At 37.3% G+C, this 16,309-nt stretch overlaps 1 protein-coding gene across 4 annotated transcripts in view; it reads left to right on the top strand.

The window, feature by feature from the left end:
- Positions 1-16,309, top strand: part of CWF19L2 (CWF19 like cell cycle control factor 2) — an 87,212-nt gene that overhangs the window by 16,837 nt on the left and 54,066 nt on the right. For all 4 annotated transcript variants that reach the window (XM_050912416.1, XM_050912425.1, XM_050912397.1 and 1 more), the window contains 6 exons: positions 1,837-1,956; positions 3,491-3,584; positions 4,733-4,848; positions 6,393-7,114; positions 12,357-12,453; positions 15,347-15,436. In XM_050912416.1, the coding sequence (XP_050768373.1) occupies positions 1,837-1,956; positions 3,491-3,584; positions 4,733-4,848; positions 6,393-7,114; positions 12,357-12,453; positions 15,347-15,436 (1,239 nt within the window). The remainder of the gene's footprint in view (positions 1-1,836; positions 1,957-3,490; positions 3,585-4,732; positions 4,849-6,392; positions 7,115-12,356; positions 12,454-15,346; positions 15,437-16,309) is intronic.

Here is a 16,309-nt window from a genome sequence, read left to right as displayed (position 1 = left end):
CTGAAATGAACTGCTGTGATTTTAGTAACATAAATGTAGTCACATATCACGACATCCTCAGCTGTGTGAAAATGATGATTTTTAATTTAGTGTCTAATTCCACTGCTGAAAAAAGTCCCTGTTTCTCATTCTGAATTTGTGCATCTTGTTAAGAGACATAAAAAAGATCTCTGAATCATATCTATCTTCTTGGAGAAGTATAAAGTAATGAAATGTAAATCCTTATGTATGTCATGATAATTCATACTGCAAAAACAGTTTTTCCAAGCAGTTCTTGTATAATGTGTGCCCTGGGCTTGTCTATTTTTGGACGAAGAGTGTGCTTTTGAAAGGAATTTCCAGGTCATGCCTACTTTTTGTATTTTGGCTAACATTATGAAGAAGTCTTGGAGCATGTAAGTCCATTTCCTGATGGATTAAACTAAGTTAGAAGATATGCTTTCAAAGTGCACCTAAGGTGCTCCATGGGACCAGTCTCGGGCTAGTCCAGAGTGCTTACTTAAAAATAAAATAATAAAAAAAAAAAAAAAAATCCCCAAACCGCAGATCTGAAGCCTATATAGAAGACAGACTCAGGCTCTTTTCAGTGGTGCCCAGTGACAGGACCAGAGGCAATGGGCGCAAACTGAAACACAGGAGTTTCTGTCTGAAATCAGGAAACAGTGTTTTACTGTGAGGGTGATCAGGCACTGGCACAGGTTACCCAGAGAGGTTGTGGAATCGCCATCCTTGGATATATTTACAAGCCGTCTCGACATGGTCCTGGGCAACTGGCTCCAGGTGGCCCTGCTTGAGCAGGGGGGTTGGACCAGATGACCTTCGGAGGTCCCATGCACGTCCACTTCTGTTGATCCATGTTGCTTCCTAATGTGGGCATAGATACTGTTGAATCACTTGAAGATAGATTATTTTTCAGTTCCTCCTCTTTCTTAGAGGAGATCTGAGAAGTGGAATGTTGTGTTTCACCTCTGAAACTCTCTGGTGTGTTGCCTAATAGAAAGTGTGACATATAGCATCTGTTGAGATTGACAACTCAGACTTGAACCCTACTGAAGATATGAAGAGTCTTCTGCAAGGACATGTTTCAAAATAGGTGTAATCTTGTCATTTTGGTTGCTATACTATCCACAGAAGGTATTCCAAGTACTTGTTTTTGTAGAGTAGTTGTTTATAATGTGTATGTCACTGCTTGCTTTTGAGGCTTCAGGTTTTGTGTGTATAAAGGTAGTAGGTATATCTAGGCTTTTTATATGCTGCTTTTCTTAGAGAGTAGTCCTCATTTTTAAAATGTCCTTGGTCTGGTTTAGATTTTGTAAATGCGGTTTTCTACCTGTTATTGTGGGTACAGTTCACAGAATTTAGATGTGTAACTGTTTAATTTGAGGGTGCAGTTAGTGCCTAGGTATCCGAGGTACAAACTATGCTCAGTTACTGATTGCAGATTTTGTATATGCCAGAAGAGATGTAAGAGGTCACGAAGTCAGAATTAGCAAGATGAAAAGGAGTTGGTCTAGATGTACAGTGTTCGCTTAAGCAAATAATAAGCAGTCTGTACGGTTCACATGTTTACTAGTGTCTTAAATACATTGTGAAGATGTATTTCAAATTACAGAAAGACATTTATGGAATTTATTTGTGTAAGTAAATATTAAAAAATTGAAAGATTGGGGTTCTTAAAATCATATTTGCTTTTCATTAAAGTATTTAATATTTGTTTGTAAAACCTATACTGTTTATTGTAAGTAAGATTTGTCAGTAGTTGCACTGGTTTGATTTGTACCTAGGCCATGTTTTTGTTGGAAGTATGAACACTGATTCTTTGTGTTTATCTTAAAGAGAGAAGAATGGATGAATTTAGACTTCATGTCATTGAAAACCACGTCAGCAGCAGCTGTCAGAGGTGAAAGACACAAAGAAAAAGTATTGGAACGACAGAAAGCTCAAGAACTTGAACAGGTAGGAGGAATTAATATATCAACTTTTTTCTGCATCTTACTAAATTTTGTGTGATGAATGAACCAATGAATTGGTTCAAATACATAAGTCTTTGTATAGTTTTTAAACTAATGCCTAATGTGTTGTGTGATAGTGATTTCAATTAAATTGGTCAGTTATTTGTTTGGGATGGGAAGGGTTCATACAGCAGTCTTATCTTGTGGAGAAAAGCCTTTAAGCTATCTTCTAGGTAAGGTAAAGCCAGTTTTGTTAGTACTAAGTTCAGTAATATTTGAAGTGCTTCTGAGGTGTTTTACTTAATAACAATGACAGACTGTTGGTCTGGCCTTCTTTCCCATGGTATGTGTGAAAGAAGCACCATTGTTTTGTGTGGTAAAAGCTTACCTAAGTTACTGTGTTAAAGCATAGGGTGCTGAGGCTTGTTTTTTCCTGAAGAAAGAATTCAGAGCAGTTGCTGTGCCTTTCATGCCGCAGTTGTGCATGAACACATGGGTGGATCAGGGTCTGGCTGAGGAAGGGGTTGCTGTCATTAAATTAGTTCTGTTTACATGCAGTTGCTGGCTGCTTCATTTGTTCATTCAGCTCCTTAAATGCAATGTAGTCTGATCTGAAGACATAGTTGCTGATCGCTATCTAATATTTACTTGTCCTCACATCTCACAGTAGGCCATTTGTTGCTGTTAGGTTTTCCAGTTGTGTTGTGGCTAGGAACGAAATTGACCTGGAGCACTGTTCTTGTGTAATATGCAGCACTTTGGTTATTGTCTTCTGAGAAGGGATTAATCTTTTTGTTTTCTTCCCCACATGATTTTTTGCTGAATGTTTTTTCTGAACTGTTGAAGGACCATTTAATGTGGAGATCTCAAATCACCAGAATGTCAGCATGTGTTATATGGTTAATGACAATTTATATGTATTCTTGATCCTAGAAGAATATGATTTTTATAGACTCTCCCACCCAACCACTTGGCTCTCCAGGCAGGTCTATGCTTTTGTGTTTTCTACACCAGAATGTCTGTCCTTTCTTTGATACCCAAAATAATGTGTACAACAGATGCATACAGCATGCCAGTGGTGGTGATGAGTTGACGATATAACATAGACAAATTCAAAATTTTGTCAGTGCTGGAATGCCTAATCAACCCTTTTCTTCAGTGGACTTCCTTGCCTGCTTCCAGAGAAGTCAGTTGACAGAATCACAATAAGCGATCTAGTTTGAGGGTGTAAAGCAGTAACTTGAGGTAAAACTAAGAGCCCCTATAAAAGCAGTGCTTCAGACACAAGCGCATATTACTGCTACACCGGCAATGCCGTCAAACAGTAAAACTGCTTCTTTGTAATAAGGGTGCCAACTAAGCACATGTTTGAGAGCTTTGACTCAGGATGGAGATTTATGTTTATTTCTACCTGTCTTTAGATAGCACAAGTTATGAGTAAGCTGTTCTATTCCCACACAAGTCTCACAAAATTTATCAAATATTCTAGAAAATACAAACCATATGCTATGCACACATTAAAATTATTTCTGTTTTAGGCCATGCTGTCTGAGAGGGAACTCAATCCCTATTGGAAAGGCGGTGGTACAGGTTTGCCACCAGAGAAGGATGAAGCAGCTTCAGTTAAGAAAGGTAAACAGCAACTTTTAGTAATAATCTTAAATTTCTGTCTCCAGTCTCTGGTCTCTGTGTTGCTAACAGGTTACTACTGATGTTGATGTAAAGGGAGTATGACTAACATGTAATAAAGTAAAATCTGGATGAAAATTCAGTAGTGAATATTGGGTTAATATCATAGTATGTTGTTTTGCAGAATTTCTCTTCACTGGTTTTTAATCTTGAGTGGTTTGACCTTCAATATCTTTACAGAAATTCTCCGTTTTGAACTAATTAAAGGAAAGCATGATTTAACCAAGACAAGATAAATTGTTGTCATCTCATTTGGTTCTTTTCATTCCATTACACAAATTATAGTTTTAAAATATTCAACCACAGAAGTCTGAGTCACATTAAAATGAAGTACATTACAGATGCAGTTCGTGAAAAATATTATTTCTGTAACCTTTTCACTTCTTTCCTTACCCTAGGGTTATCCTGCCTATTTCCAGCAAGAGCAGTTAGAAAAACGTTTTTCATAATGTCATAAAGCGTTTATTATGTGATAAGAAGGGTCCTTGTATTCTGTCAACAGGGAACAGTAGGGTCCCTGGCTTTTCTCTTTGGGAGCCTTTCCCTGTGGACAGTCTGTCCTGCAAACCATTAGCCTCATGCCCACTTCTAGGAGTCACAGTGATCAGTGATCTGTAAGTGGTGACAGGCATCAGTGAGTATATGTCCTTGAATGTTAAGAACTCTGCTAGCTTCTCAAATGGAAAGCAATGGGTTACTCATTAATTTTCTGAGAAGGGGAATGCACTTGTTTGTATTCAAGGGGTATGCCAAAGAATGGACACAGAAAGCGGAAACAATAAGAAGGTTCTTTCATTTCATAAAACATCCCCACAACTTCTCATATACCACTCCTGTCTTGGAAACTGCTTGTTGTGTTCTATGATAAAATGGAGACGCTTAAATTAAATCAGTGGTATTACTGAGGTATATCCACCATTAACTTATAAAAACATGTAATTGTATTATTATATTCTTTCTATTTTTCTTTTGCACCCTTTCCATTTTTACATTACATTCAGGTGAAGGTTTAATGTCACATACAGAGTAAGGTTAAATAGGAATAACTGCTGAGATATAAAACTACAACCTTGCATTGTTTTCTACTTTAGTTACAGTGGTAGAAGATGCTGGATTAAGTTGGTTACGAAAATCATACCAAAGGATGAAGGAGCAGGCTGAGAGAGAGAAACGAAATTTTGAGGAAATTGTAGCTGAGAGATATGGGGTAAGGATCTTCAGTTACCTTTTTTTCATACTAATAGATGCTTGGAAAAGGTTACTTCCATGTAAAGACACAAATACTTAATGTGTAGTCTAAGACATAAGGAAAGAAGCAGGAAAAAACAACCTCTGAAGCTTCTCTCAAGTGGTGAAGAGTTTAGAGCTACCCAGCCTTTTATATCTTTTTTGTTAAATATTTTTTAATATATGGGATCCTGTAGCAAATTTAAAATACTTATCTTCTACATCAGGAGGTTCAAATGATCCCAGTTAAAAAGTACCTCGGTGCTTCCAAAATTATGATGTATACTAGAATATAGATTTTGTTCTCCTGCACTTAGTGGATAATAATGCACGTTGTGGATAATGGTAATACCAAGATAATTTGGAGAGCTGTGTCAAATTTTACCAAATATGAATCTTCTAGCCACTTGTGATCTGCTCAGTCCAGACATATTGAGAAAGCTGCTTGCTTCTGAAGGGTTTAAAAGTCTTCAAAATTTATTTTTAATAGAACAGTCTGCCATAACAATATTAACTCTTTAAAGCCTGCCTCCCCTACATATTATATTATTGTCTTTAAAAACATTGGTCAAAGGTGTGGGGTGTTAAATCTTGGCCATAGTGTTACATTTGAGTTTTCTGTGGGTTTTTTGATTAGGCTGGTTTGTTGTGGAAATCTTGGATAAGACAGTATGACTTCATACTATTGTCTTTGAACTGAATTGTAGTCACTCCTGAGTGATGAAACCAACATGGTCAGCGCTGGTAGAAATTATTCAGTGCCAGTGATTCTAAAGAATATTATTTTTAAGAATCTTTCTCAAGAAACTAGAGTTCAAGCAGCATGAATCACTCTGGCTGCTGAAGTACAGGATAGTGATTGAAAGAGATCCCTGCCTGATTTGCTTCAGTATATAATGTTTTCGGGGGGGGGGGGGGGGGGGGGGGGGGGGGGGGGGGGGGGGGGGGGGGAATATAATTGATGGCTTTTAATTCAGCTCAAAAGAGGGAAGAGGAACAGTCCACAGGGGTTCAAAGCCTGTTTCAAGCTAAAGATTTTGAACCCACTCTCCTGTGTTTTTATGAGTTTAACTAGATTGTAAAATGGTTTAGTGGGAACGTCCATTGGTTCTATAGAAGCTGAGCATCTAGTGAGCATAAATGCAAAGTTCATGAGTGAGAAAGAGGAAGCCTTTCTCCCTAGCTCAAGCCCCTAATCTCCAGGTTGCCAGGAGGAGATAGTTCTGAGGCTCTGGTCCCTGTTCCCAGGAGTGCTTTAGCACTTCAACTTTCATCCTGTGGCTCTAAAGTAGAAATAGTCCAAGTGAAGGGATCAGAAAGCCTTCCCAACAGAGCATCTTAGACACGAGGCTATAAGTTCCCTTTTTCGTACTAGTCTTCCTTTCCACTCCACGGCTCATGCCTTGCCCTTTGCACAGTGTCTCATTTTCACAGAATGGTGCCTTTCTTGTAATACTTTGTAGGGAGCTTCACAGTACCCCATGATCTTAAAAGCAGTATGACTTTTTTTATTCTTTCTTATAGTCAATGGAGGCATTTCAGTCACGATTAGAAGAAGCTGAAAAAGTTGCATCCAGAAAGGAAAATCGTTATAGAAGCGGAAGGTGGAAGAAAACTGACTATTCAGAAGGTGAGAAAGAGAAGAAAGAACAGCATATGAAAAAGGAGACACGAGAAGAAGATGATAGAAACAGGAATGTGTTTGGGGGCTATACTAGGGAAAAGTATGGCAAGGGATGGGTGCAAGAAGACAAAGGTTACAAAAGAGATATGTCAAGAGAAGACCAAGAATGTGGACACAGTAGCACGCACTCAGTATTGAGAGACTACAGCTCCAAAGCAGAAAAACGCTCTGATGAAAAACGAAGTCAGGAAAAGAGTTCATCTCTAAGCAACATGAAACACAAATTTCTGAAACCCTCTGAAGATGATTTATCATCTTACAGTGCAGCTGGAGACTACAAGTCACAGCAGTCCTCTTCCAAACTGCCAGTTCATAGCTCTTTGAGCAGCCGTTTCCAAAAACCTAGTGAGGATACTGCACTGTGGACCAAAACACACACAGAAGATAACAATAAGAAATTAACGTCTGATCAAAAGTCATCAGGTACTAGGGAACAAATTGATGACAATAGTTGGGAAAGAACTCCAAGTGATGAAAAAGAGAAGTTGCGACAGGAGTACCCAAGCAGCGATATCCCTGAGAAGAAACAAACGTTACCTGACAGTAAAACATCATGTTCTAGGTATCTTACAAACATCTTTACTTGTCTTTTATTTGCTGTATTTTTCACGGCAAAGTATACTGGAAACTCTGTCTTCTTTTTGACAGTATTAGATCTGATCATATCAGATCTCTTTAGTTAGGAGGAGGCTAGCCTCCCAGCTAGGGGCAGCTAAAACAGACCACTGTAGAAGTAATGAACACCCCCTACTTGCCCTGTCTCCTCAGCATATTTTAGAATTGCTAATGATAGATTATTTTCTGCTTCTTTCTAATGTTAGTTCACACTGCAGTAAAATTGGCCTCTTAGGCAAAAAAACCTGCAAAACAGTATCTTAACTGTTGTTGAATTTATAGGAGACAAACTTGAAATGTTAGAAAATGTTGACTAAAAACTGAAATAATTAATACAGCAGGGATAGGTTTGCACCTGTGAGATAAAATCATATGCTAAAGTAGTAACATGAAAAACAGTAGAAGGTATTGATTAGAAAAGTACATTTGCTGTGGAAAAGAGGAAAGATGAATAGGAGTGGGAAGGGAAGCGCCAACTAATATGTGCTAGGAATTTCAGTTTGCCTGACTTGCTTTAGTGAAAGACAATGGAGAGTAGTCAGGAGCAGTGGTCAGAAAAGTAAGTTGTAGACAACTGAGCTTTTGCTCTACTCAAGGCCACCTGTTCTCCAGTATTACCAGCTTGCTGGTTCTTCCAGTGATATCAGTAGTGTGGTTATTACTGTGAATGCTTTCCTTCAGATCTTCCCAATAATAGGTGCAGAAGTATTTTAGAGTCAGGATGGTGTTATTTAATTGCTTGGGAAAGCTAGACAAGTAAATATGCTTGGTCAGAGTATGTAAGAAGGGTGATATGATTTAGTTGGGAACAGCATTTGATGAAATATGATCAAGTGTAATTCCTTCTTATAAGCTTATGTCAGTTATTTGCAGAAAAAACTTCTTATAGCAGGGTTATGAATTTACTTTTAATGTTCAATTGTTGGATTCTAATAACAAGACTATACCTTAAAAATATTTATTTATAACTGTTCCTACATGTAGTACTTGCAGATACCTCACTGTGTATTTGCAAAGAAAAATTGTACGTTAAATGAGTACTGCATGACTAACCAGAAACAGGCAGCTTAGTCTACACAATTCTTTATATTGTATAGGTTGGGTATTTTTTGCAGATTTTACTTGCTATATTTTCTACTTTTGATAGGAACCAAGGAAATTTACATTTTCTTTGATAGCAGGAAGATAAATCATTTGCACGATGGTCACTTAATCTAATTTATTTATTTGTTCTTTTAAAAAAGCATGAGTTTGAATATACATCATGGCAGGAGTAGTTCCCGATTCTGGCACGAATAGTTTGTATGCAGTATGGGAAGTCCGACTCATAAGTGTTTGTCATGTCTTGTTTTATGGTTTATTTTAGTATTTGCCTAGGTGTTATTTTGCTGGAAAATAAGAAATATATCTTTATAGTTGTTTTAGTTACTCTGAAAAAAAGATCTTGTAGCATTAAACCTGTGATGTATGAGACATTATTAGACATTCAAATTTAGTGATACTCTTTATTTTTCTAGATATTGCCCAAATAGTTATTGCCCTGAAGTGCCTGGGGTTTACCACTTCAATGTGCTTTGTAAACTTCTGATTAGAATGATTCACAGTGTGTCTGAGCTGGAGCCTATGAGAATTCCTCAGCTCCTGAGCCCTGGTTTGTTCATGACTTTGTTCAGGTACAAATTCTGCACAATCCACAGTTGTTTTCTGCCTGCCTTGGGTGGTGCATTGGTTTCCATGAGGAAAGGTAGGTATTCATGTAAGGAGGGATGCTGTGGTGAGCTGAGAGAGTGCATCTGCACTGCAGTTCGGGCACAGACTCCATGAAAATGAAAATATACACTCAGAACTATATGTCTGGAAAAAAACCACCCTGTTAAGAAGCTTCTTTTTTGCACACATAAAAAGGTGTGATTATGCCTGGTTAGGGTCTTATCCTTCATCTTAAATATCATGCACTTTTCTAAAAAAGCCAAATACTTCACTGATTAGCAGCAAAAAATCTGTGTAAATGACATATAATCCTTTAGTAAGTCTACCTTTGTTCTCAGTTTTGTTTCCTCCGTGACTTCCAGAAGGAGAAAGCAAGATCTAACAGCTGTGTCATACAACTGATGGCAAATAGGAGTTCTGACATCCGGTATACTTTATTTAACTGTAGTGAACTACTGGTTTGGACTGGTGATTGTCCAAAATTCAGAGACTGAGCGAGAGAGACCATGTGAAGACCTTGCACCTTGTTCTTTTTTCTTTTCTTTTCCTTTTTTTTTGGGGGAGGGGGGGGGTTGGGGGGTGGGGTAGGGGTAGGGAAGGTATGGAGCGGGGTGTTGCTTTGCATGTGTGGTGTGTTGACTCCAGCAAGCAACTAAGCGCATACCCAGCTCCTTGCTCATTCTCCCTCCTGCAGAGGGAATCAGAAGAGCAAAAGGGAGAAAAACTCATGTATTGGATAAAGACAGTTTAACAAGTGAAAGAAAGAAACAAAAACAAGTGAGGCAAAGGCAGTCAGTCACTCACCTCCTCCCCTGAGCAGACTGATGCCCAATCAATGTCTGAGCAGCAGCTACTTTGGTAAGACTGCACTCCCCAGCTTTTATTGCTGAGCATGACGTTATGTGGCATGGAATAGCCCTTTGGCCAGTTCAGGCCGACTGTCCTGGCTGTGTCCCCTCCCAGCCTCTTGCTCACCCCAGCCTACTTGCTAGGGGTGCACAGTGAGAACCAGAGAAAGCCTTGAGGCTGTGTAAGCACTGTTCAGCAACAGCCAGAACACTGGTGTGCTATCAACACTGTCACCAGTTAAGTCCAAAGCACAGCACCATACGGGCCGCTATGAATAACATAAACTCCATCCCAGCCAGACCTAGTAGAGCATGTAATTGTTGAGCAGAAGTTAGTGATACCATTGCCTCATTTTTGTTATCTTAAAAGAAGCAACTACTCCTTTACAGTCTTATTTTTTGGTTTTTTTTGTGTTCAATAATGGTGATGCACTTTTTTTTTTAATTGCAAGTACAAAAACTACCTTTTAGCTTTTGGTTGCCACATGTAGTAAGTGCAATGCTAATTGTAACTGGACAGAGCTGCAAATTTTGGGAAACTAGATTATGTACGGAAGTGGTTTGCTTATTCAAGTTCAAAATATTCAATTATTATGATAGAAAAGATAAGTCTTTTCCTCACAGAAGAGAACTAAGCATAGAAACTATTTAGCTGATATTTTCTTTTGCATGTTTTTTCTGTTTTAGTATTGTTAAACCCAATTGTGCATCTTCTGTGATATTTTAATTATATTTCTTAGCCCATACAATTACTGGGCTGATTTATTAGTAAAGTGGAGATTACTTAGGCCTGGAAAACCATATAGTCTCTGCTTATTGACTGACTTACTTCTGAGTTATTTTAAGCTGACTCTTAACTCCTAAGCTTCTGTGTGTTTGAGATAGCCTATAACCTGTCTTCCTGTTTCCTTAAATGAGAACTGTCTTTTTTTGTAGAAAATTCTGGCTTTTCGAACATTTCAGGTTTGGATATGTGGGGTAGTTATCTGTTGGGAATAATTTGTAAGCTGCTGCTTGCTTTTTCTTCCTAAAGTTTCAAGTCTTGTAATACATGTACTCTGTCAGTAGTGTTGTCAGTCAGTCACAAAAAGTAAATCTTCATTGACGTGAAGGCTTGGATTAATAGGTGTTGCTGGTTCAGTTCCTCATCTCTCACGCTGACAATGTACCTTTTAAGTTTTATCCATTCTAAAGCACAGAAAGAGTTTCTTCAGCCTATAAATCAAAGTGTTTTGGACAGTTATGACACAGGTTAATTAAAAGTGCTGATTGGATGTCCAAGGGATCTCCTCAGAGGAAAAGTCCATCCAGCTAGCATTTGCTGAAAATCACACTTAATAATGTGACTGCTTCAGAGTTTAATTTGAGACAAGATAAAAAGCAAATCAAAACAATGTCTCTAGTCTCACAAAGTTCAGACGATGATTCAAGCGCTAGCACTGCTTAAAAAAAGCATATATGAAGTAATAAACACCTCTTGCTCCCTTTACTGAAATAGTCTGCCTTGTTTTGAAGAATATGGGTTAAGGAGAAGTGAGAACTTCATCTTTGAGGATTCTGTTTCTGGTGAAGTTGATGTAAATGTTTCTGCTGAGTTTTTGGGTTTTGGATTGGGTGTCTTCAAAACAGACAAAAGTAACTTTGGTAATTTCCTCAGGGCTGGGGAGATCTGGCAGTTAAAGATTACACCATCTTCAAAGTTCTCCCGTTCTTCAAACGCTACAGGGTTTAACCATACTGAGTAGTGAGTGAATTCTTTCTCTCCCCGCCCCCCCCCCCCCCCCCCCCCCCCCCCCCCCCCCCCCCACTTCTAGCAGGAACCAATATCATAACTTTATTCTTATGTCTCTCTTGTGTTAGATATTTTACTTTTAGAGTTGGTTGGTTTTAGTCTTTCCTAGGATTAGAGAAAAAGAGCCAAACTTGTTTCATGCCTCTGCAATAATTCTTAGAGACCTTATTTATTATCATAAGAACTCATACACTGACTTTTTAATATTAAAATTAAGGTACAATACTATTTGTTACTAGCTGTAGCTTCTTTAGGGAGACTTCATATTTTAAAAACTGTACCAGTTAATTTTCCGTGGAAACTCTACCATATCAGACATAACATCTTTAGAAGCAAAGATTGTACTGTGAGCAGATAAGTATGGGCATATAAGTAGTTTTCAAGAGGTGGAAGGCCATTTGGCGTACAGGAGGAGAACTGGGAAATGGGTGATTTTGCTGGAGCTGAGAAGTAAAAGCATGACCAAAGCCAGAAAGGAGAATTACAGAGTGGGTTTCAATTACTCTTTCTGCTCCTCGTTTCCTTGCTTTTTGTCTGCTTATACCTGCGACTGGCTCTTGACTGTTTTTTCATGCTGAGGAAATGTTCATAGATAGTGCTTTTCATTTTAATTGATCTCAAAAGTAAAAGGAAACATATCTCATAAAAATTTTATTCAAGCTTTTTGATTTCAGAGTCCTTGGCAACTTCTGACTGCAAATGTATTTTTATAATATGTTGTTATCAATTATTTTGACAATAGGATCGTATGTACCAGTACAGTAGGCATATAATACTTAATTACACAGGTGAATATTACATTGTTTTTCTATGGGTTTAGTGCTGCTGGTGTTTTACAGATATACATCAAAGGATGAGCCTCCTCGGGTCCTTAGTGAAGAGGAGATGAACAGACTGGGAGCGAGGATTGTGAAAGCAGAACTCATGGGAGACATGGTAACGTCTTTGAAAAATTGTCATGATTTACTGCAATTTTTCTTTAAAGCTCACAGTGATTTAGTTGTTAAAAAAAAAAGAAATTCAAGCAAATGAAGTCCTGCAAAATTTGATCAGATAGGATTTGAAGATACTGCTTTTACTGTAACTTCTGCTTTAAATGCAATGGTTCATAGATTAGAATAGGGGATTCGGGTCCCCAGGTTTTGTAGGCTAGGCAGCATATCCAAAACTGGTTGTTCTCTGCCTTTTTTATAGGCTTTAATGTCTTTTTAATAAGCAGATATCTGTGTTACAAGATAGACAGTGCCTGGAGCTTTTGTTATTTCATCACCTTTCTCACAGGTAGATGCTTGTGGTCCATAGCTCTGCTGTATAAGCATAGTTATTAATTATGATATGGAATTATAAACCTGAAAGGAACCACATAGGCCATTGCATCCAGCTCTGCAATGAGAACAACTATGTAATGCTTTGTGGTCAGCTCCACAAAATGTCTGCCCTGAATGAGATGGGGTCCGTGGAGCTGAGATAAACAGCTGCATGTTTAACGTTGCTTTGGGAGGCTTGTTTCAGACAGCAACCTGAAGGATCAAGAATTTCACTGTTTTGGAACACTCTAAACTCTGGAAGTATTTTTTTTTTTTTTATTACATTAAGTATGGCTATAGTGAGTTAATTGCATTCAGTAGTACTGCCTGGAAGTGTCAGTTATAACCAGGTTAAGCTATGTTTTACAAGTGCTTGCTCTGAATAGCTGCTCTTAAGGAAGTATTGCTGAAATTTTTTGAAGGATATAATAAAATAACATTTTTTAGAAGTGAATCCTATCACTATGGCCCTTTGCATTTTTTTTTTTTAAAGATTAATTTTTAGTGCACCTGTTTACTTTGCCTCTTGTGACAGAATATTTGCACCAAAATCTGCATCGCTAAGAAGTAATAAATAAGACATGTTATGACTTCAAGTGCCAAATTAATACTTCCTGAGAGCCATTGATTCTTTGTTTTGTGGGAATTTTTAGGATGTTTGGCCTATGAATTTATTGCTGGATTAGGACACAGTGTTGGTCTTTGTCAAAGCCGCTATCACATAATTTAAATTTTGTTAGGAGAAAGTGTCCATTTTATAAATATTTTCTTTTCAAACTGATTTTATATTATGAATTCTTTTTCCACAGACTTTAGACACAGGTGTGTGTATGTAACTTTACAAAATTTGAACAAATACACCTTTTCTAGAAATCCTGTCCATTTGAAATCTTATCAGCTTCAAAAGTGAATTAGAAGTAACTTCAAGCAGTGTATTTTCTACTAAGACATAATGAGTGTTAATGATTTAAATAGATCCCTCTGTGTTTTGATCTGTAGTTTTCCTAGTTAATACACAAAAAAATACACTAATGAGGAAAAAATATGTTTATAAATGTAATTATGTGATAGGTTTGTGAGGGACTGGTGTTAGTCACTTAAGATTTTATTTTAAGACATTTTCCTACAGGGGAAAATGATTGAAGCTATCTATACACTAGTTGCTGTAAAGTACTGGGGAGGCGAAAGTTTTCCAAAGACTCTCATGGAGAGCAGCAAAAATTTGTAAACTTTTTTTTTCCTACTACTCAGCTTCAATAGCATTGTCCAAATAAAGGTTTGAGCACATGTGTGGGTTTTTTCTTTTCAGCCTGACAGTAACCGAATAAGAGTAATTTGAATAAAAATGTACAGGTGTTCTGAGAGGAGCGTGTGATTCTTTTATTATTCTACCATTTTGTTTTGACTAAAATCATGTAGCAGAAGCCAACATTATAATTTTACTGTTAATTTTATATATACATTTTTCTACATATGCACTCTGAATTAGCCTAGTTAAAAAAAAAAACCCACAGTATAAATAACTAATCTTTGCCTTGTTGCTCTTTAAATATTTTTTTGTGGACTTTCTCTGATCAGATTGAAAATGCAGCTTGTTTAAACAAGTTCATCCCCACACACCAGAACAGATGGTTATGTAACAGCATGTCCTGGTGGCCGGAGCTCAAGGTTGACCATGTGGGACAAATGAATTCTGAATCTATTTTTGTTACTCACTTGCTGCTTGGTGTTGATCAAATGACTTAATTTTGGGACAGCAAGTATAGGTATGATTGTTGGAGTCCAATCAATGGAACTGGCAAAGTGGTCAGAGTATAAATGGTTGTATTTCTTATAGGTTGATAGGTTGTCACCTATCAATTCTTAGCAAACCAAGATATTCTAAAATGCTTGTATTTATTTAATAAACAGATGGATGAGAGAGCAGGAGCATCAAAAACAATTTACACAAGACTCTAAACAGTTCTCATTTTCCACCTCTTGTCCATTTTAATACCCAAAGTAAGGTCTTAAGTGTCAAAATCGGACATGCAGTGTAGAGAGATGTGAAACTGCATAGCAAAAATGTCTGAGAGATATTTCCCTAGATCCATTGCGTGTGTGTGTGTGTATGTATATATATAAAAATAAATAAAAGGATATGTAGCGTAACCTGGAAAGGTTATACACTTGATGTGTTCAGGCTTCCTTATTTAGCTTCCTATACATAAAGTAGTAGCTATGCTTAGCTACACAAAGCATTTATTAGTATAACTGAATAATGTTTAAGCATAATTTTTCTGGTGTTTTTATGACAATATATGTTTCTATACTTTACATGCCTCTGAACAATTTTTTTTATTTTATCTTCAGTAAAGAATTGTGTGAATTATATTGACATGCTTTCTTTAGTCTTTTGTGTCATTAGAGTTTAAAAAATATATCAAAACATGAAGAAATTGAATCAATAGTTAATTCTGATATAAAGGTCTCTAAAAGTTTAAAATGGTCAAACTAATGGAGTACTACCACTTTCTTTGAAGGAGTTAGCTTCAAAACTTCAAGCAGAACTTGAGAATGCTCGCAAATTGAGAGAGACTCAAGGGCAGATTCCAGCAAAGCCTGTTGGAGAGGTGAGGGGAAAATATTCGTCTTTTCTTTGTGCTAACACAATGGTATAATACAGGTAGCAGCTGAATTATAGAAAACGTGAAATGTACTTAGGAAAATTACAGGGTGTGACTTTAGGTGAGTTACTGTTCAAATTGAATTGTACTTTTTGGTGGTAAACAGAACTTTGTACTTTAGCAACTTCAATAGGATTTTTTTTACTGGTAATATTTTCTCAGCAATGATATATATCTTCCATTAAAAATAAAACTGATATGTGTCATGTTGTTGACTGTGCTGGCTGTTACATAACTCTGATGTCTGTGAAGAAGCTGGCACTTCAAATGTTGTTCTTTTTAAAGGGTGGTATTCAAGAAATGGATAGTAATCTTATTCCATACCAACTTTGATATAGCTGCAAGGAAACAGGGTCAATATCTTCATTTATGAGCTCTGTCCTCATGATGGAGAGGAGACTTTTAGGCAAAAACTAATGTTCTTGTTCAATTTGACCCCAATTCCACAGTGAAAATTCAGCTGCAAATCAGCTGAGTTTGAAAAGACGCTAATATTTTTTTTCTAAAGGCTTCGTCCCAGCCCTCATACATTGACTAGTATTTCTTCAGTCTTTAGAAGACAGACTGAACTGGAAGTTAATCTGTGGCCTCTTGCTGACTACATTGTGACAGTAGTATTAAAGTATGAAGTCTCAGACCTTGAATTCACAAGACTTTACGATTACAAAAGCTCTGTGTAGGTAGACTCTGCTTTGTTGCAGTGCAACTCTTAGGCATGTTTTTCATGTATATACAAAAAAAACTGAATAAAGCAGATTGGAGTTGTGTAATTACACAGGAAAGAATTGGAAAGTAGAGGGCGTGTTATGGATGGTCCTC

Source organism: Gymnogyps californianus, chromosome 1 (genome assembly GCF_018139145.2).
Source record: "Gymnogyps californianus isolate 813 chromosome 1, ASM1813914v2, whole genome shotgun sequence".
Classification (NCBI taxonomy): domain Eukaryota; kingdom Metazoa; phylum Chordata; class Aves; order Accipitriformes; family Cathartidae; genus Gymnogyps; species Gymnogyps californianus.
This window is presented reverse-complemented; position numbering and strand designations above follow the sequence as displayed.